At 38.0% G+C, this 21,093-nt stretch overlaps 2 protein-coding genes across 3 annotated transcripts; one reads left to right on the top strand and one right to left on the bottom strand.

Moving 5' to 3' along the window:
- Nucleotides 1-556: 556 nt before the first annotated feature.
- tarbp2 (TAR (HIV) RNA binding protein 2) lies at nucleotides 557-6,295 on the top strand. Its single transcript, XM_053498533.1, has 7 exons — nucleotides 557-972; nucleotides 1,521-1,847; nucleotides 2,394-2,463; nucleotides 2,542-2,659; nucleotides 3,863-3,990; nucleotides 4,819-5,011; nucleotides 5,639-6,295. The coding sequence occupies exons 1-7, from the start codon at nucleotides 926-928 to the stop codon at nucleotides 5,794-5,796; spliced, it is 1,041 nt and encodes a 346-aa protein (XP_053354508.1). The 5' UTR covers nucleotides 557-925; the 3' UTR covers nucleotides 5,797-6,295.
- Nucleotides 6,119-20,409, bottom strand: tespa1 (thymocyte expressed, positive selection associated 1). Of its 2 annotated transcripts, none has more exons than XM_053498531.1 (12): nucleotides 20,196-20,409; nucleotides 18,534-18,704; nucleotides 16,273-16,315; nucleotides 15,815-15,855; nucleotides 15,570-15,626; nucleotides 14,974-15,013; nucleotides 14,818-14,874; nucleotides 14,638-14,736; nucleotides 14,311-14,519; nucleotides 11,286-12,406; nucleotides 7,225-7,312; nucleotides 6,119-6,811 (listed from the first exon to the last, which is right to left on the bottom strand). In XM_053498531.1, exons 2-12 carry the CDS (start codon nucleotides 18,691-18,693, stop codon nucleotides 6,711-6,713), a joined length of 2,016 nt encoding a protein of 671 aa, XP_053354506.1. In that variant the 5' UTR covers nucleotides 18,694-18,704; nucleotides 20,196-20,409; the 3' UTR covers nucleotides 6,119-6,710. The 2 variants fall into 2 exon arrangements, with proteins under 2 accessions (XP_053354506.1, XP_053354507.1); XM_053498532.1 differs by having other exon boundaries at nucleotides 14,638-14,733; nucleotides 20,196-20,408.
- Between the last annotated feature and the right edge of the window lie 684 nt (nucleotides 20,410-21,093).

A 21,093-nucleotide genomic window follows, 5' to 3' on the forward strand; every position in this document is an offset into this window, starting at 1 on the left:
GGATGTGGTGCCATTCCATTGCAAGGCACAAGCACCCACTACTGGCAATTTGGAAATGACAATTACTTTACTCTGCATGTCTTTGGACTGTGGGAGTAAACTGGAGTACCCACCAAGTTAAGACAGAAAACACAGACCTCAGGTAGCATTCAAACCCTCAACCCTAGAGGTGCAAGACCACAGGGGCTTACATAGCTTCTTACGTGAAATTTCACACACACACACACACACACACACACACACTGCTGACTTATTTTGTAATTACTTTTTATCTCTATTTAAGATGCTTTTCTTTTCTTGTGTTCAGACACCAAGAGATATTAGTGTCACAAATGCCGTATGTCGGAATTATGAGTTAGGTCTCCTGTTTTATTTTCTTGTGTTAATGTAATGCGTTTCCTTAAAACCTCATCGGTTTGTGATTATTGCATTTGTGTACATCTGTGTATTACGTTAGTGTATTTTTAAATGGCATTTTTTAAACGTCTGAATCGTGATATCACAGTTTAAGCGAACAGGATTTATTACCGTGCACATTTGCGTCGTACGCATGCGCACTTCACTTTTTGCGCGCTTCACTGTTCAAAATAATATTTTATATATTTGTGTTATAATAGAGACTAGAGACCCTCAAATGTAACTGGATTTCCTATAAACGAATACTACACGAGGCATAAAGGTAACGACTTGTACAACCTGTACGCGCGCTACATGTACACCAGCGTGTGTATTCGGCCTGCAGTGTCGCTAGCTTCACACTGTGCGTTGTGTGATCATGTGAGTGTGTACGAGCAGGAGCTGCTCTCTCGCCTCACCGGTTTACCGGCAAGCAAAACTATAAGCTCATGATATTAAGGGGGTCTTTATTTCTTTGGGGGGGATTTTGCGATATTAATCCACAGGGCATTCTGTTTGTTATTGTGGAATGAGCGAGGAGAAAAGCCCGGACAGGAGAAACTCTGGGTGCACCAGGTAAGCTTCTGTTCAGACTGTTAGCCTGTTAGCTTAGATTGGTTCGCTAACGTTGCTAGCATACTAGTGGGTCTTATACATTTATTTACGTTACTGCAGTATGGGGAGTAAGAAAAATGGATATGTAATTGCAAATTGTGTTGTTTTACCCTTCCACTTAACACATTTGTCCATTTTTAAGTAGCGTTTTTATTTTCCTATAAAGGCTGGTATGTTGTAGTTAACACGAGCAACAGTAATATACTTCACGTTAGCTTTATTGATAGTCTGCTCATATCAGCCAGGCTGTATACTATGTTGACTAAATTGAGATTTTTTTTATTAGCTGTTAAATTGTCAATCACGTTAGTCTGATTGTAATTGTGATTGATTACTTATCCATTTATTAATTTTGTAGCTGATTGATAGCTTTGCTTCCCCACAGCAAATGATAGTAGGCGTTAATACACACACACAGAGGACTGAATTGTTTGCAGATGGTGGTAGTACATTTGTGCTTTGTAATGATATTCCTCTATCGCGCACTCTTTCAACCCCCTCTATGTCAGTGTTCTCAGTATAGAGCAAATGCTGGCTGTGAATCCTGGGAAGACGCCCATCAGTCTGCTGCAGGAGTATGGAACGCGGATAGGCAAGACACCGGTGTATGACCTGCTGAAGGCCGAAGGTCAGGCCCACCAGCCCAACTTCACCTTCCGCGTGTCTGTGGGAGAGATTAGCTGCACAGGCCAGGGCCCCAGCAAGAAAGCTGCTAAACACAAGGCCGCTGAAGCTGCTCTCAAGATGCTGAAAGGGGGGATGCTGGAGGCGTTAAAGGGCAGTGTGATAGAGGGAGAAAACTTTGAAGACATAGACATCCCCTTGGAGGGAGACTGGTAAGGATGTTCTAAATGTGTATGGATTATTATTATTAATGTGTAATCAGAATGCACCATTTATTTAGTGTCCCCTGCAGTTTTTCTGGCTGTTATGGTTGTGTTATGGTATGGCAGTAACTATATTGCTCTTCTTTTTGGTCATGTTAAGCTATATCTTCCAACAACAAGAGAAAGTGTTAAGAAAACTGCCTAGCATGCATTGCTTTTTTGAGAATTCTGACATCTGATGAACTATAGATATATAGAAACTTAATTGCTGACGCTCTGATCCAGAGCGACTTACATTTTTATCTCATTATACAAATGAACAGTTGAGAGCCTTGCTTAAGGTAGGCAAGATTTTTATCTCATTATACAAATGAACAGTTGAGGGCCTTGCCCAACTCTGGTAACATGGTGGTCGTGGGGTTTGAACCTGGGACCTTCCGAACCGTAGTCAAATGCCTTAACCACTGAGCTATCTGCTCATGCTACCAGAATATTAAACAAGTATTTTAGGGTTTGACTGTATACTGTGTGGACTGAATTGAGTGTTTCTTACAGCTCCCAGTCAGAGATTAAGTTATCCAGTTCTAGCCAACAAGCTGAATGCAATCCAGTTGGAGCTCTGCAAGTGAGAGATTATTTTCAGACTTTAAGTTAATTTTGCCAGTGCATAACAACAATGTAAAATATTTACTTATTTTTATAGGAACTGGTGGTGCAGAAAGGTTGGCGTTTACCAGAATACACAGTCACACAAGAGTCTGGGCCAGCACATCGCAAAGAGTTCACAATGACGTGCAAAGTAGAGAAATTTGTTGAGATTGGTATGTATGTTCTCAAGTTCATTTTAAAATTTAATTTCCTGTAAATGGCTTTCAGTTAGTATATTAGAGAAAACTATTGTGTGTAAAGTTCCTACAGACAGATGTCTTTTTCAGCAAGTGGGTGGCAAGTTATCTGTTGATTTTTAAGGATCAGGAGTACTACTTCTTGAATGTTCATGGTAACAAATACAGTGTGCTCTAAGCCACCTCCACCAGGATTGTCATTCACAGATGTACGGCTTGTCTTTAAAATGTTTGCACCATTAAATCTTTTACTGCAGATAAAATAACGCTATATCCTACTTGAAGTCTTACATAAGTGTCAATCAGTTTTACATGTTCATTCATGAGAAATTTCATCACAAGTCCTGGTTTAAGAGCCAAAGGTTGCCACCCCGACCTCTAAACTCCTCACATCTCAATGAACAAACTGGTCCAATTCTCACCCCTCTCACACACACACTTCACACTCCTGCCATCTGGAAAAAGGTACTGAAGCATTCGAGCACACACATCCAGACTGTGCAACAACTTTTTTCCACAAGCCATCCGTTTCCTCAACAAAAAGGGACTAGACTGATAATACACACACACAAACATTATCATTCAGCTTAACTCAACTACCTTAAAACATTGAGACTGAACTGACTTATCAACACAAGCGCAAAAACACTGATCTACACTACCAAACTATTGTACACACCAACCTGTAAATGCTCTTTTGCACAATATTCGTTACTGGATTACTTTTTGCACTAACTTCTTAATTCTTGCTGCTACGTTAAGGAACATTTACTGTTTCTCCACTACCTCAACATCATAGAGTCTTATGTTATGTTGTGTTTGTCGCACTGTCACTTTGTTGCTCTTGTTTGCACATTTGCACATGCACTTGTCTGTTTAAAAAAAAAAACCTGGGTTAGCTAGCTAGTTTTTGTTAATTTATGTTGTCAGGTCAGTCTGTCTTTTCTCCGCTAGCCAGCTAACTAGGCCTCTTAGTAAGTTTAGTTTTTCTGCTAATTTATGTTGCATGTACGTAGCACCTTGGTTCTGGAGGAACGTTGTTTCGTTTCACTGTGTACTAAATGTATATGGTTAAAGTGACAAAGCTTACTTGAAGGAGAACCTACACAATACTGGCGTATAAGGATTTGTGTTGTAAAATTTTTTTTTAAAGAAATCATGTTTACTTGACTTTCACAGGTAGTGGTACATCAAAAAAGCTTGCCAAGAGGAATGCAGCGGCAAAGATGCTTTCACGGATCCACGATGTTCCTGTAGACATGCGCAGTAGCCATGAAGCAGAGGTGGAGGATGATACCTTTAACATGGTGAGGGATGTTTGCACTTAAAAAATACGGGTGCATTTCAATAAACATCATTAAAAAATCAATTTATTTCAGCAATTTATTTAAAAAAGTTAAACTCATTATATAGATTCATACACACAGACCTGTACCTTTCAAGTGTTTAGTTTTTTTAATTTTGATTATGGCTTATACCTATTGAATTCAGTATCTCAGAAAATAAGAATATTGGAGACTCATGGTGTCGCACAGTAATCAGCTAGTTAACTCAAAACACCTGCAAAGGTTTCCTGGGCCTTTAAATGGTCTGGTTCATTAGGCTGGCTGCATCCCTGTGCTTAATTGGCCAGCAAACTCACCTGACCTAAACCCCCATATAGAATCTTGTGAAGAGGAAGGTGTGACGCACCAGACCCAACAAGACAAAAGTGCTAAAGGCCACTATCAAGAGCAACCTGAGCTTCACTTCAGTAGTGCCACAGACCGATTGCCTCCTTCCCATGCTGCATTGTGGTGTGGGATGGAGGCAATCGATCTGTGGCACTGCTTGCAAAGGTAGTTCTGGCCAAGTATTGAGTACTGTACATGTTCATTCTTTTAAGTAGTCCAACATGTGTTAAAAATCTCTCTTAATTGGTTATTAAAAAATAATTTTAAGAATTTGGGGTTTTTATTAACTATAAGCCATAATTCTATATAACGAGGATCTATATAACAAGTTTTATTCAATAAATTAATTAAATAAATCATGTTTTGATATTTTGATTGAGATGCACCTGTACATGACATGATCAATGAAAAATACCTTAAATAATTTTCTTTTTCCCCCCATATGTTTTTTTTTTTTTTTAGCACATAGGTGGCAGGCTAGAGGGAGGGAAATGCAAGGGTTTTGGATGTACATGGGATTCTTTGCGCAACTCAGCAGGAGAAAAGATACTGCAGCTGCGTAGTCACCCCCTGGGCCTGCCCAACTCCAACTTTTGCTCTTTGCTTCAAGATCTGTCTGAAGAGCAGCGCTTTGAAGTCAGCTATTTGGATATAGGTGAGCATCATAGTCACCTCATCTTTAAATTTTTGTGTTGATGTGATTATGTAATTTTGTATAGTGAAAATAAAAAGCTGCATGTGAAAAGTGAATGTAAAAGTTCAGAATCTTAAGTACAAGGTTTAGTTTTACACTTCAATGGAATTCATGTAATGGTAGTTATCACAAGCCTGAACCAGCCTTTACCTAATACATTAAGTACAAGATCCAGTTTAGTTTTACACTTTAATGGAATTCATGTAATGGTAGTCATCACTACTTGAGTCATTGCAACTTGAACCACCTTTTACTTTATGAAGTAAAATATGAATTTAATATGAAGACTGTGTCTAGACTAATTGGTGCCAGATTAGACGCCATACTACTATATTAAATTATTAGAGTTCTTATAATTGTCCCATCAGCTGAGTTTATTCCAAATTGTTATAAACAAAAAACATGCAGATTTCTGTTTACCCATTGCCATCTCCAAATTGAGAAAAGAAAGTTGACTCTAAAAAGTAAATACAGTTCATCATTACACAAAAGAAGCTGTTGTCTATTATCTTTGAGAGTGAAGGTTCTCCTCTGTAAATCATCTCATTTTATGACAAAAATCTAAATAAAAGTTTTTTTTTTATCTAGAGGAACGCAGTCTGAGTGGCCTGCACCAGTGTCTTGTGGAATTGTCCACGCAGCCTATTACTGTGTGTCATGGATTCGCCCCTAGTCAGGATGAAGCAAGGGCCAGTGCAGCACACAACGCACTCCAATACCTCAAGATCATGGCCGGGGGAAAGTGATCGTGTGCTCTTTATCAGAAACATGGGCTTAGAGACAACAGCACTGTCAACTACAGTACTGTAAACTGGGGGCTTACTGAAGGTTATAGGCTCATCATGTTGGCAAACCATTCTTCATGCCCCAAAGACACTTGACTTTTCTCCATGAGCTCTAATGAAAGATGAACTGATGAAGTCTTTTGTATCCAAAAATGTTTGTGGACTGATTTTTATTGAGGGCCTTGTTTTGTTGGCCTTGGTAAGTTGACCTTTTAAAACGTAACATTTCCCTAGATTAATTTTGTATTTTAACAAAAACTTAAAAAAAAAAAAAAAAAGTACATCAAGTCTACCTCCATCTTTCTTTATTTGATTGTTGGATTCACATGTTGCAAAATTGCCCTTTCCCTTTATGATCAATTATGATATTGTACAAGATCATGTGCTGTATATTACAATTTTAGTAGTTTTAATTTTTTGTGCAGAATTAAACATTTAACTAATAAACATTTTAAATTCAGTGTTGCATGCTCTCCTTTTTGGTACAACCAGACCAAACAAACAAAAACAATGTAAAGGCATTTGCTTGTCCATTTAACTGATTAGCATTGATGTGTAAATAAATAATTTATAATAAAACAAAATAAATATTTAAAACATGTACTTACATAATCCCAGAGAAAACCACATTAACAAAAAAGTTAATTTAATGTTAGTACTGCCTAACTGCAATACATTCAAAAGGGCCGAATGTTTCACACAGCCAAGTGATTAAAAAAAATAGCCTACACACAAATATCTGTGCCTTCTGCTGCAGTTGGAAGGCTATTTCAGCTTTAAAAGTAAAACAAATAAGGTATGACTGAGAAAGCTCCTATGCATTTTCTTATAAAAAAATAGATCATTAGGGATGAGTGAAGTGTGGGGTTTGGTCTTCAGCTATTTTCTCTACTAGATGAAGTGACAGAATTGTGTGTCTCCTCTTCAGCATAGCCACTGCTGTCCGACTGGAAACTATCCCCCCTCAGGGGTGAACCTGACAGTCAATGAATACATAAAAATTAGTTCATTAATCTATTGCAGCAAGTGCTTTCCTTTTACTCTCTGCTATGCAAATTTCTGAGAATGTGGCTTCCTACTCTCATGGTTTTCTTCATGACTTCCTGTAAGAGACCATTTTGTTACTGTGTGCGCTGGTGTTAACAGCAGCAAGTCCGTGTGCATGTCTCGATGTTAACAGCAATAAGGCCTTGTTCTCATGTGTGGTTAATTTTTTTTAACACGAACATACAGTTCACAAGTTTTTTTTCCTCTGAGAGAATTACAGTAAATTTCGTCTCAGTAAGAAATGGCCTAAAGTAATTCAATATGCAGGAAAGCCTTTTGCAAGACAGTGCTATTAAAGTGTAAAAACAGTGTTATAAAAAAAGTGTAACTTGTATGACTCACATTTCTGATCTGTAGATGTCATGACTGATAGGGTGTATGCACTACATTGCTCCACTGATGAGTTCTCCTCCTCTCCCACACTCTGCACCTAACCAACAGATTAATGATTATTCAGAATAGACTCAAGTAATTAACTATTTCATAGAAGCATGCTTAATAAATAATAATAATAATAATTAGAACTTTATTAATCCCTGAGGGAAATTGCTTCTTCGCATATCCCAGCGTAACTGGGGTCAGCCATGATATGGCACCCCTGGAGCAGTTAGGGTTAAGGACCTTGCTCAAGGGCCCAACAGTGGCAACCTGGTGGAGCTGGGGATCGAACCGCCGATCTTCTGATCAGTAATTCAGTGTCTTAACCCTTTGAGCTACCACTGTAAGTGTATTAGATTTATTTAAAAAAAAAAAAAAAAAAAAAGACATTTTACTGTTTTCACAGCTGTGTTTTCTCAGCTCACAGCACCCCCATTTAACTAATCAGCTAATTAACAGCTTTATTGCTTTCTCTCAATTGAAGGTATGTGCCAGGAAAACACTAAAATGTGCAGAGCAGTGATCCAACAGTAGCACAGCTGGGGAGAGCTGTCCAGAAAAAAATTGTACCAGTAGTAATAATAATAATTATTTAAAAATAAATAAATAAAAAACAGGTTTATACCTTTAGAACGGTTCTATGACCTGCATCAAGTCAAGAAGATTTTGAATTATTGAAATTGAGTAAAGAACTTAAACATATTACAACCTGTAGGAACAGAAGAAATGTGATAAAAAAAAAAAATCCATGAATGGTGATTAAACACTCTTTGCTGAAGTTGCATAATAATCGGCAATAGAAATCCCAGTGATGTTTAATAGTGTAAGAGCATTTCCAAATATAACGGTGAACTCAGGATTGGGACTAAATAGCTGTGTGGGCATTAGAAAACTAATGGTCAGTGATTGCTAAATCAGGAAAAAGGTTTCAGTTTGCTAGGAAGCATAAAAATTGGACTTTGGAGCAATGGAAAATGTGGTATGACGAAACGGGGCTGACCCTATTACAGAGTGATCGGTGCATCAGAGATAAAAGGGGAAGAACATGAAGCAATGTTCCCATCATGCACAGTGGCCACTGTACAGTTGTGGCCAAAGGTTTTGAGAATGACACAAATATTAGTTTTTACAAAGTTTGCTGCTAAACTGCTTTTATTTCTTTGTTTCAGTTGTTTCTTTGTTGTACTAAAATATAATTACAAGCACTTCATACGTTTCAAAGGCTTTTATTTTAAGAGTCAGTATTTGCAGTGTTGGCCCTTTTTCAGGACCTCTACAATTCGACTGGACATGCTCTCTGGGCCAAATCCTGACTGATAGCAACCTATTCTTTCATAATCACTTCTTGGAGTTTGTTCAATTCAATTTTTTTAATATAGCGTTTTTAACAATGGACATTGTCTCAAAGCAGCTTCACAAAAATAAACAATTTTTTTTCAATTTCAGTAAAAAAAAAATAAAAAATTGTGTATGTGTGAGAAAAATGTGTCTAGATAATAATGAGATGAATAAATGAATGATAAATTGAAATGTCTCTGATGAGCAAGCCAAGGGTGACGGCGACAGTGGCAAGGAAAAACTCCCTGATATGGCAATAGGAAGAAACCTAAAGGAACCAGACTCAACAGGGAACCCATCCTCATCTGGGTGATAACAGGTGATATAACATTTGTCAGAATTAGTGGGTTTTTGTTTGTCCACCCGCCTTTTGAGGATTGACCACAAGTTCTCAATGGGATTAAGATCTGGGGAGTTTCCAGGCTATGGACCCAAAATTTCAACGTTTTGGTCCCCGAGCCACTTGGTTATCACTTTTGCCTTATGGCACGGTGCTCCATTGTGCTGGAAAATACATTGTTCTTCACCAAACTGTTGTTGGATTGTTGGAAGAAGTTGCTGCTAGAGGGTGTTTTGGTTTTCTTTATTTATGGCTGTGTTTTTGAGTGAGCCCACTCCCTTGGATGAGAAGCAACCCCACACATGAAAGTCTCAGGATGCTTTACTGTTGGCATGACACAGGACTGATGGTAGCGCTCACCTTTTCTTCTCCGGACAAGCCTTTTTCCAGATGCCCCAAACAATCAGAAAGATCGGCTTCATCAGAGAATATGACTTTGCCCCAGTCCTCAGCAGTCCATTCACCATACTTTCTGCAAAAGATTAATCTGTCCTTGATGGTTTTTTTTTTGGAGAGAAGTGGCTTCTTTGCTGCCCTTCTTGACACCAGGCCATCTTCCAAAAGTCTTCGCCTCACTGTGCGTGCAGATGTGCTCACACCTGCCTGCTGCCATTCCTGAGCAAGCTCTGCACTGATGGCACTCCGATACCGCAGCTGAATCCTCTTTGGGAGACGCTCCTGGCTTAGCTGGACGCCCTGAAGCCTTCTTAACAAGAATTGAACCTCTTTCCTTGAAGTTCTTGATGATCCTATAAATGGTTGATTTAGGTGCAATCTTAGTAGCCACAATATCCTTGCCTGTGAAGCCATTTTTATGGCACGCAATGATGGCTGCACGCGTTTCTCATCAAGGCACCATGGTTAACAATGAAAGAACAATGATTTCAAGCATCACCCTCCTTTTAACATGTCAAGTCTGCCATTCTAACCCAATCAGCCTGACATAATTTTGACGAGCACAAGGCTGGAGATCATTCTCACCTGAGTTAATAAGACGATTACTAAAACGATCTCAGCAGGTCCTTTTATGACAGCAATGAAATGCAGTAGAAATGTTTTTTTGGGATTAAGTTCATTTTCATGGCAAAGAAGGACTATGCAATTTATTTGATCACTCTTCATAACATTCTGGAGTATATGCAAATTGCTATTATAAAAACTTAAGCAGCAACTTTTCCAATTTCCAATATTTATGTAATTCTCAAAACTTTTGGCCATGATTGTACATTCGTATGGTGTTATAATCTGGAGTTGCTTCTGTTGCTCAGTAACGTTATGTGGCAATAAAATTAAGTTAGCTGGCTACCTGAATGTACCGAAAGACCACACTGATGATCCCTGATGGCACAGGCATACTCCAGGATTCAGAGAGGTACTGGGAACATGAAAGGTTATTTTCACACATGAATTGCTAAGCACATTGTGTGCTGTTAATGGAACTTTCCCTTGAAACTAGGCTCCCTGCTTCCATTTCATTTTCGGCTTACAACCTTTCATAAATTGAAAATAAAAATACTGTTAAAAAATAATTATAATTCAAACTAGGAGAGATTTTATGTAATGAACATGGACAAGCAGAGTGATGCAAACAATGAAACGTACCAATATTTTTCCACTAGATAGAAGCACCCTTGGAATCCCACTCAACCAAATTCTTGGACTGGAACCAAGTTTAAAGTGAAGTGGCAACTCCAAGGTTTATTTAAATGTGATGACAGTCATGCGTTGTTTTTTTTGTTTTTTTACCACATTTCTTCTGCAAAGCTGACAGTTCAGCACTATACTTTCATGTTTTAATACTGTGTTGGACAGTTCTACATCCAGTTCCATTTTAAGATTTGCTTGATGCATGCCACTAATTTGCCCATTTTGAAACATTGAATAGGCAGCATATTTCTATTTCAACAAATAATTCACAAAACCTTTATAGCAATTATTATACAGAAATTGATATATGCGAAGGAAGTGCTTCACAAACAAGCTATTAAGTTTTCCAACATAGGAGAATTTGTGGTTTTCAAGAACCATAATAATACAGAAATTATTATTAACTTAAAAATTATTTTAAAAACTGAAAGAAGGGTGGTTTATAGCTTTTATAATCCAAGTTAAACCAAACTGTTTTCTTATAAGTAACTAATAAAATTGCTATGGTATAATAGAAATAAAACACTTCAGGACATGGCACTTTTGGATAAAAGTCAACTTCAACAGCATGCCCTGTTTATTATTTACAATGCATGTCTGTTTTAGCATACAAAGGCTTCAACACATCACCTGTTTCATAAATAAAAAGTCTTACGTTTATATATTTAAAAAAAAAAAGGAAGATATGGGTAGCTCATACCTCCTCCAACTCAAATGAGTTAGCCTGTTTCAGCTGGCAGCTGATGAGGTCACTTGAAGGGTTGCTGGGGCTCAGGTACCTCTGCTGGTCTGATTGCATCTGCACAGCACTACCAGGGTACATGAAATAAGTATTGTCCTCAAATGGGTCACTGTGGAGAACAGCATCATCCTCCCATCCAGTTACCATGATCTGACACGGCGCCTCTTTTGTGATGCTTGAGTGAAGGGACACGGGATCACCTTCTGAAATTGTTGACGTTGCTGGTATTTCTACCATAAGCTCACCCTTGTTCCATGCTGGTGATAATTTTGGATCAGTGATAACTGGCTTGTGTTCAAGTGTCCTAGCACATGAGTCTGGGTTCAGCATATGACCAGCTGTTGATAAACCCATTACTGATGCACCATGTGTCTCTACCCACCTATAAGGTGCTTTATGTACATGCTCCACTACATAAGGGGAAACTGTATCATAAGTAATAATAGGAGCTGGTGCATTAGTATCAGAAGGATCTTTTGAGGATTCAGAATGTAAAAAGGAATTGGAGGAACCTTCATCAAAGTCTGTATCCCATGAATTCCGAATATGCCTAGATTCCAGAGATGCATTATCCGACTTAAACAGGGAGCCCTTTGCTCTAACACCGTCTCTCTGCCCTGACTGTGACCACCGCTGGATCCTCTGCTTATGTGCACTAGTAGTCTTGTCATGGTTGCTCATTTTTTCATCACTCACATTGTGAGTTACTTCTTGCCCTGGTTTACACATTCCTTTATTTTGGTCATGGGTCTCTCTCCCCCTCACACTTCCCATCATCATTTCAGCCACATCGGGAAGGCTGTTTCTCTTTCGAGGAGAATAATTTGGAGAGGTAGAGTCCGATCCGCGTGTGTATAAGCACATCTTGGACACCGTGTCTTTGAGACGCTCCACAGGAGACCGTGGTTCAGTACGAATGCTGCCAAAGAAGCGTTGACCGATGCCTCGTTCCACAGTGGGTGAAGAAAAGCTGAATTCGGGGGGCCCCAGCTTTTGAAGAGGTGTCCGAGATACATGGGAGTAGAGAGAATAGAAAGCATTGGCCATTGCTGTTAACACCTCCACCTGACGGAAACGACCTGGAGAGGGGGTGGGGAGGTATGGAAGATAATGTCAAGATAGATCTTTACACAGGCAAATCATGATCCACCAAACATGTAATACACTTATTAGTATTGCAAATTTACTTACTTCTTAGAATGATAAATGGTTTCACATGAATCATCAGTTTTAGATTAATTTCATGAAACCTAATTCAGGTTGTATGTTCAGTGATCTTGATTATTTTAAGGCCTTCTACTGTTTCATGAATAGTGAAAAAAAGTGTCATGCAAATGCTGTCATAGAATAGAAAAGCTCTTTTCATAAAAACTAGAAGTAGGTGGACATGGGAAAACGGTTCCCTGGAAGCCTTACAGCCAACAGTTTACCACAAGAAAGGACCACATCACTTTTGTTCTTTGGCAGGCTTTGTTGTGGTGGATTTCACTGTACCTGCAGTTTATTTCTTCATGCAAAAATTTGCTTGTGCTGCTAGTCAAGTTTTTTTCTTTTCTTTTTTTACACTACAGTTCCTTTTTTTTTTTTAATAAACAGATTAAAGGACCATGATAAGGTCATGTTCAACGTGTTTAAAAAAAATTCAAATAGCCTGATCTTGACTACAGTGGTGGCCAAAAGTATTGAGACAAGTGAAATTTGATGTTTTAATGACATTCTAAACTTTTTTTCAAATAATGACAAAATGAAGATAATTCATTTTATGCAATGAAATAAAGTCTTTACACTCACTCTTCGTCTATACTGCTTAAACCTGTATACAGGGTCACGGAGGGTGGCTGGAGCCTACCCCTGGATAGGTTGACAATCATCACAGGGCGTGCACACACACACACGGCAATTTGGGACTGCCAATTAGCCTACACTGTATGTCTTTGTACAATGGAGGAAACTGGACTACCCCATGGAAATCCACCAAGCACAAGGAAAATGCTTAAACTGCATGCACTCAAACCCAAGGCTGGAATCGAACCCAGACCCAAGACAGAAATCGAACCCAGACCCTGGAGTGCAAGGTGACCGTGCCGCCATTTGCTATACAGTACAACAGTAAATATCTAACATTAAGTCCTTTATTCTTTAAAAACTGCCAGATCTGGCAAAAAGTAAAAAAAAATAAAAAAAACATCTGCAGTATTCTGGTGTCACTTGGTCAATCCATGCCTGCTTCATTGTTTCCTGAAGATCATGTAAAGATTCTTGCCAGAGATATTTGTAATTCACTTGAGAATTCCCAAGTTTTAGCTATTTTCATACAGAGGTGGACACCCCAAAGCAAAGCAAAGTCCTGCACCATATTTGTGCCATCCATCAACTAAACCAGCTGCTTTCAATATGCACAACTCGTGCTCCAGATAGGTGAGAACTAATTAGTGAGATCACACATTTTGTGCATGACAGTGCATATAATAAATGTCACATGTTGTATCAATACTTTTGCCCACCACTTTACTTCTGCAGTATTGTTTGTTTTATTACTATTTTGTTGTGACAAATGTTTCAATAATGGTAGAAATTATGCAAATTAAATTATACATAGTGTAGAAATGTGCATTGAAATCACCCATTTCTACTGTACTGTGCCTTTACATAGTCTGTATAGATGAATCATTATCCTCAGTTATTAGCTTGTGTCCATGATCAGTTGCCTAGCAACTCACTCGTGAAAAGTGACCGTAATGTTCTTTTCCCAACATTTAATTTTACAACTTCTCCTTGAATGTACCACTACTTTAATAACTGAATGTAAATTGGTTTTCTGATTTAAAACTTTTCTTGATCTGAAGATGATTGCTTTCAAATTCCTTACATGCTCCAAGATATAGAAATGAGATCACGACCATCAAAGGTGGAATATTTATGGCTGAAGTTATGTTTTCTTCAAACCACCATTGACATGCTAATTAAAACTAGTCTTTCTTACTTGCAAGTGAGAGGCTAGGGTCCTCTTCACGAATGCGCCGCAGCTGTGACTCGAGGAACAGGCGAAAGTTGATGCCTCGGAGCTGTGATGGGAAGGTGAAGAAACGAGCTGGAATACGGGCCGTTACTTGTGGCTCCTCACAACCAAATCCTAACTGATACAGAGTCTCCTCTGCATCTTCAGCACACAACTGCAGGACCTCAGACACACTTGTGTATGCAAGAAGAAAAATGTGAGAGACAATAAGGGGGGGACAATGGTTAATGGAAACAATGCTTTTAGTTGAAAATCCACTTGGAGAATCACAACTTGTTTGTGATGCCTGACCTGGAAGCAGTCTTATTGGTGGTGGATGAGAAGATACTAGATGCCATACTGTGGCCCATGTTTCTGAATGGCAGATTAAGCTTCTGCTGAGGTGTGCTGCTGACAATATAGGAAATATGGAATTACTAGGACAAAAGACATTGATATAACAGCTGTTAAAGATGTAAACAGATTTTAAACCTTGTGTGTAAATCTTTGCGACGTGATTTAGGAGGGGGCAGGAGTAATGGACAGGGCCTGGAGAGAAATCCAGTAAAAGAAGTGAGTATCTCTGTAAATAACCTTTAGCCCTCAAGGGAAAGATTTCACCATGACTGAATGCAACACGTTCCTTACCCAAACTCTTCATCTTGCAATCCAAACTCTACTCCTGTAGCTGGAACAGAAAGACATAATATAAAATTGTATCATAAAATAATGAATTTCTTACATTAACAATTATGAATCTTGTTTTATTGCATTTGGGCGTGTGCGTACAAGTTAATGCACTGATTATTGCTATTGATTATTGTGTTGTTACGTCCAGGTGTGAGGAATGACTAAATTTGTTGTTGTTTTTTTGTATTACCACAGTGGCAATTTTTTCAGAAAGACTCACTAATAAGTGTCGCATCACTTACAAAATACTGAGAGAAGTGATCCAATCAGCTAACAAGTTAGGACTTGCCTAAAACTATGCAGGCCTCATCCTATGGAATTTATGGGCAGGACCCAGACGGACAAAAAAAAATAAAAAATTTATATACCTATATATATATATATATATATATATATATATATATATATATATATATATATATGCTTATACCTTATATGACACCCATACCACTGGTCACATTGCTTCAAATATCAATATTATAACTGCTTTAAAAAATAAATAAATAAATAAAAAACTTATAGGAGTTTTGTTCTATAGGACTGATTTTATGTACCTTCAGCCCCAAGGCTTAGGTCATCCTCAAAACTGTTAGCAGTCTTCAGCAAAGATTCTAGAAAAGACATATGTTTATTACCTCTTAGAAAACACCATGCTTTTAAAAGAAAATGGATTTGTACAGAATACATTGTGACTGTTCTGCCACTTGATCTCTGGAACATTAAGGTTTATTGCAGATGATGTGTAACTCTGTTGTGCTCTAACTGCTCTATATTGTTTCAGGGTTCCCCCCTAACTTACCCAGAGTGTGCTGGCTTGGGTTCTCTTGACTGGCATCATTTCTGAATTTATACATATAAACAACAAGTATGAGAGCTGGCAAAAGCAAAAATGACAACAGCTACTTCTATCACATCTGAATCAACATGGTTCGTGGGCGAATTGCAGTCATGCAGGAAGATTCTCAGATTAAAAAAACAAAACAAAAAAAGCAACACACAATAACCTGCTGGACTGAAAATGAATCACAACTTCATGGAGAACGCTTACAGACAGACAGACAGACTTCAAACACTACGATCATTCACATTTTCTATATCCTGCTTCTCTTCTAAGGTCCAGCTGTAATTGTTTCAGGTTATGTTTCTACATGTCATTGCTTTAAATTCCAGTTTATTTAATGGTTTAATTGGTATTTAATTTCTCCTCTTATTTTTGTCATAACCTTATCAGATTCACAAGTTTCCACTTAAACCTACCCACAGCTTTGGAGCCACGTTTCAATCTTTCCTGTAGAGCATCCTGTGGAAATACATATAAACAACTGTTAGCCTGTGTGTGCGAGTGTGTGTGAGAGAGAGATTATTTGTGTTTTGACTATAGGCATAAAAACAAGCCCACAAAATAATTTGCTTACACAGTAACTTCTTACAAACACATTTATAAAATTCAACCAATTCTGTTAGAAGCCTTCCCTTAATACAAGCCAAGTGGTTGCCATATTTGCCTTAATCAAGAAAAACACCACACCACACCTCCAGTTCACTGTAACCTTTGCAAATATTGTTCTCATTTGTTTTTATACAAAAGCATGGCTGGCATTATGCAATATCTATTCTAAGTACTTGGTAATACAACACAAACAGGATGTCACTGACATTGCATTTAGATTACTAAGCACAATATTTTTTTTTAAACTTTTTCCATTAGTTCCTACACAAAACATGAGACAACCTGTCTTCATGCAAACTGTTTAATTAGTACAGAGTACCAATAATAAAGCTACAATTTTCTGATCCATCCTAAAAGATACAAAGATATTCTTCAAACATGCAACAGATCAGTATTGATGTGGCATTATACTTTCATTATGTACTACACTAACAGTACTAATTGTAGCAGGTTTTAGTCCAATTAGCACCTACTGATTTAATTGGGAGCTAAAAACCGTGTCTTAGAACTACAGTATCTACCCGGTTTAAAATATCAGGCAATGAGATTGTAACCATTAATAAAAATAACCTTTTTCTTTAAACAAATCCCAATAAAACTCAAATGTCAATGGTTTTGCCGATCAAAACTTTACCACATAATCATGCTTTCTTTAAAAAAATTAATAAATAAGAAAGCTTGCTTTTTTAAGAAAAAGAAATCTAAATAAAACGCCCACCAATTAAACAGTTCACAAAAACCTTACAAGAGTAATTTAAAGCTGAAAAAAAAAAAATGAAACATCAATATCTTTCGTCTAAAATAATGTGGGTAACTATGTAAGTTAATTCATCTTCTTAAAAGTCTGGGTGGTGCAACATTCAGGGAGCAATTTTGTTGATAATAGGCAAAGTTATCACGTGACAGGAAATTATTTTTCAAAGATCACTGATTACCATAAGTGCTGGATGCCAACACCAGTAACTACTTAAAATGACTTTTATAATTGTATTTAAAATGGAATTTATCCTTTTTAGATATAGCTAGGAATACTTAGGGTTAACAGTCCAATGGTAATCTTTCCACAACTTTAAAGCTCTGCAAAGCAATGGTAAAGTCATTTTGTTGCTTGGCCTGGGGCTCATTCCATAGGTATTAAAATAAAAAATCCTCCTTTTTAATCATAGATACCAATTTCAAACAAGGAAAAGTGGCTCGTCACTGCAAAAATAATTCGAAATGCCCTGATACAAGAGACCATAACCTTGCCAAAAGACATGAGAGTGTCCTGTTAGATGTCCTTAAAGATATAAAACAAGAAATAAAAGTAAGATTTGGTGATATAAATGTTATATATATATATATATATATATATATATATATATATATATATATATAATATTTTTTAATAAGGTAAAGACTAGCAAATCCAGTAGCTCAGCTTACAATGAAAAAGCAGAAAGTGAAAATAAAGAGTTCCAAACTAGGTGCTGAGGGATAACATGACATTCTCAGTTTAACTATAATATTTATGAACACATCAGCAAACAAGCAAACTCAGCATGCATCCAATCTCATGATATCACTGATAATCACAAATATGTGCAGCTAGTTACAGTATAGAAAGGCCACTAGAATACTTAATCCCAAGAGTGAAAAAAAAGAATGAACAAATATTACAGTGCTGCTTAACAAAAGTTAATATATAATAATAATAAAGTTAATAATTTGTAAAAAATTTAGAAAATGGTACAAATATGATTTTGAACTTACATAAAACCAACACAAATTAAACATGTAAATTTTAACCAAATAGCTAAATATATGTATATATCTGTTTATTATATGTTCCTTTTTACAAGCATGGGCAACATGCTTGAGCAAACAGAACAAAAAGCCATTATAGTTGAAATCATATGCACACCAACACACTGGATTTGATCCTTTACAAGCTTTACATGTCAGACTTGGAAAGTAATCTTCATCTTATAAAAGTGTATCCCGATCATTTTGCTAAAATTATAACTTTTCTCTGTAGGTAAAACACTAATGTATAAAATTCAATTGTTCATACTACTTTGCATCATACCTTCAGGAAATACTTCATCCTGCAGAGAGAGCTGTGCACCTGGAGTGGTACGCAAGTTACTTGATGCAGATGCATGCAGCTCTGCATCTTCCACTGTGAGCCAATGGCGGCTGCACTGAGCCCATGCCTGCCGTCGATTTACAGAACATGGACTGTCCATTATTAATAGACCTAAAAGGTAAGATAGACGTTATACGCATGCTGTAATATGTAATAAAAATAGAGCATATTAAAGATAGAGATAAACATGTACAAGAGATAATATGGACCTGGACTTCTTATATATTCCAAGATTTTATATATCTTTTTTTTTTTTTCAAGAAGAAAATGTAATCTCCATTCACTTATTAATTCATGTTCAATATGGCTTTATGCTAGCCAGGGTTTTGATGAATACAGAAACTATCCTAGGACCACTGGATGTGGGGTGGCAGAGACATCTGGATACCAGACTATTAAATAGGACCAACCACATACATTTACACACTTGTTAGTAGCTACACTGAGAAAAAAAGAAAAAAAAATAAAAGGTTAAAATGACGCGTGTTTGGGGCGGCTAAGTGGTTAGCACTGTCGCCTTGCACCTAGAGGGTCCGGTTTTGATTCCTGTCTCCGGTCTGTGTGCATGGAGTTTGCATGCTCTCCCCGTATTTGGTGGGTTTCCTTCAGGTGCTCCCCTCCCACAGTCCAAAGATACATTCTGTCCCTGCAGGTTAGGCTACCGCCATTCCCAAAATGCTTGTAGTGTACGAATGTGCATGTGTGCGTGTACGTGCGCCCACTGCAATGGACCGGCACCCCATCCAGTATGTACCCCGCCTAATGCCCAAAGTCTCATAAAATAGGCTCCAGGCCCCCGCAACCAATACAGTAAAAAGCAGTACAGACAATGAGTGAGTGAGTAAAATGTGTTGTAACGATTTACATTCAAAAACATTGCTTGTCCAAGCACTTGATTATTGGCAACTAGCCATTATTACCAGTTTACTAAAGCTGAGGGAGGACTGGCTAGTAACATTTTAACCTTGTGACAGGCCAAACCATCTTTTTGCCTTAGTAAAATTGCTTTTGACCAGTAGGTTATGGAAATCTAATCCAGTGTCCCTGATTCCAACGCCCAAATCCACACAGAAAGGAATTCTAGGAATGTGAAGCAGCAATGAAGTCAATCAAATCAAAGCAATAGGAGAGAGAGAGAGAGAGAGAGAGAGAGAGAATCACTAACATACCATAAAGGTTATGCTTTAAATCAAACTGGTTATTTTAGTGACCTTCAAAACAAGTTCGCTTCAAAATATTCTAGCAGGTTAACACTACAGGTGATAAGACATCCTCTTTCAAAATAAAGTGAGTGAAGAAAGAGAATTTCCCCGGTTTAAGAAGCGAAAACACCAACGTTTATGTCAAAGTGCGCCGTCACTCGCACCAGAGACAATGACAGCGACACGAAGCAACAGACAACAAGATGATAACTTCCTCCTTAATAACTCAAGTGGAAACGCGGCGCTCAGAATATAGGCCGTGGTATAGCGTGTATTTAATGAGAACGTCTGCTTATTTAAGCAAAGAAAACTAATTTCCGTGTTTTCACAGCAACAGTTTAACGTTATATTTCCCTCGCCTTGCTTTTTTTTCCGGCTGCAAGGGGAGCGTTACACTTACCTTCACAAGACCGCTCCTAATTCCAGCATCTTAACAATTCACCGCTGTGCTAACGTCATGTCTTATCACCGCGGCGCATCGCAAGTCCTACATACCGATTAAAAACCCTGGAAGACAAACAGCCTTTTTTTAAGGCATTGTTGCTCCGCCGACGCAAACTTTCGCGCTGTTTCTGCTGACACTCTTCACGGTTGTGACGCGCGACACATGACGGAAGCAGCGAGAGGAAGAAGTGCTGCAGTGTCGCTTAACCGAAAGGAAATCCATCGGTCTTATAATCGGTGATCTAACCAAAACGTTGTACGAACAATAAAACAACCTGAGATTGTTTTTTGCTGGTGATATTGAAACGAGGGTGTTCTGAAATTTAGGGTTTGCCCTCTAATGTGCACTAAAGTTTAATCTAGCGCAGCATGATTATACACCTAAACGCGCGCACAGGCACGCGCATACGCAGTTACTCCTCCGAGACAGTTACTGGGGCATTTAGTGTTTAACACAAGGTGGAATATTCAGCTCAGCCTAACGTGCATCTCAAAAAAAAAATTATTTTAGAAGTTTATTCAAAAAGTGAAATTTTGTATTCGTTACATGTAAACTAAAATAATGTAAGTTTATCTCATGTACCATTGTACTTATCCCCTTTTTATAATGTGGGACCTCACACACACTATGGGAAATTTGGGAAAGCCAATTAGCCAGATCTTTGTGTCTTTGGACTGTGGGAGGTAACTGGCTCAGCCAGAGGAATTTCCCAATCTAGTTCAGTAAACAACAACGATCATGGGGAAGACTGCTGAATTGATAATTTCTCACAGGATGATCATTAACACCCTCCACATGGACGGTAAGCCACAGAGGAATCACAAAAGGTGCTGGCTGTTTGCAGTGCTGTATT

This window comes from Clarias gariepinus, chromosome 6, assembly GCF_024256425.1.
Source record: "Clarias gariepinus isolate MV-2021 ecotype Netherlands chromosome 6, CGAR_prim_01v2, whole genome shotgun sequence".
NCBI lineage: Eukaryota > Metazoa > Chordata > Actinopteri > Siluriformes > Clariidae > Clarias > Clarias gariepinus.

What these genes read in the sequence shown, in the direction of transcription:
- tarbp2 (XM_053498533.1), top strand. Translation starts at nt 926, where the DNA reads ATGAGCGAGGAGAAAAGCCCGGACAGGAGAAACTCTGGGTGCACCAG. An exon ending in ATCCCCTTGGAGGGAGACTG is followed by an intron (nt 1,848 to 2,393) that starts GTAAGGATGTTC and finishes TGTTTCTTACAG; the next exon opens with CTCCCAGTCAGAGATTAAGT. An exon ending in AGAGAAATTTGTTGAGATTG is followed by an intron (nt 2,660 to 3,862) that starts GTATGTATGTTC and finishes TGACTTTCACAG; the next exon opens with GTAGTGGTACATCAAAAAAG.
- tespa1 (XM_053498531.1), bottom strand. Translation starts at nt 18,693, where the DNA reads ATGGACAGTCCATGTTCTGTAAATCGACGGCAGGCATGGGCTCAGTGC. An exon ending in CCCTAGCCTCTCACTTGCAA is followed by an intron (nt 12,407 to 14,310) that starts GTAAGAAAGACT and finishes CCCCCTCTCCAG; the next exon opens with GTCGTTTCCGTCAGGTGGAG. An exon ending in GACATCTACAGATCAGAAAT is followed by an intron (nt 6,812 to 7,224) that starts GTGAGTCATACA and finishes ATTGACTGTCAG; the next exon opens with GTTCACCCCTGAGGGGGGAT.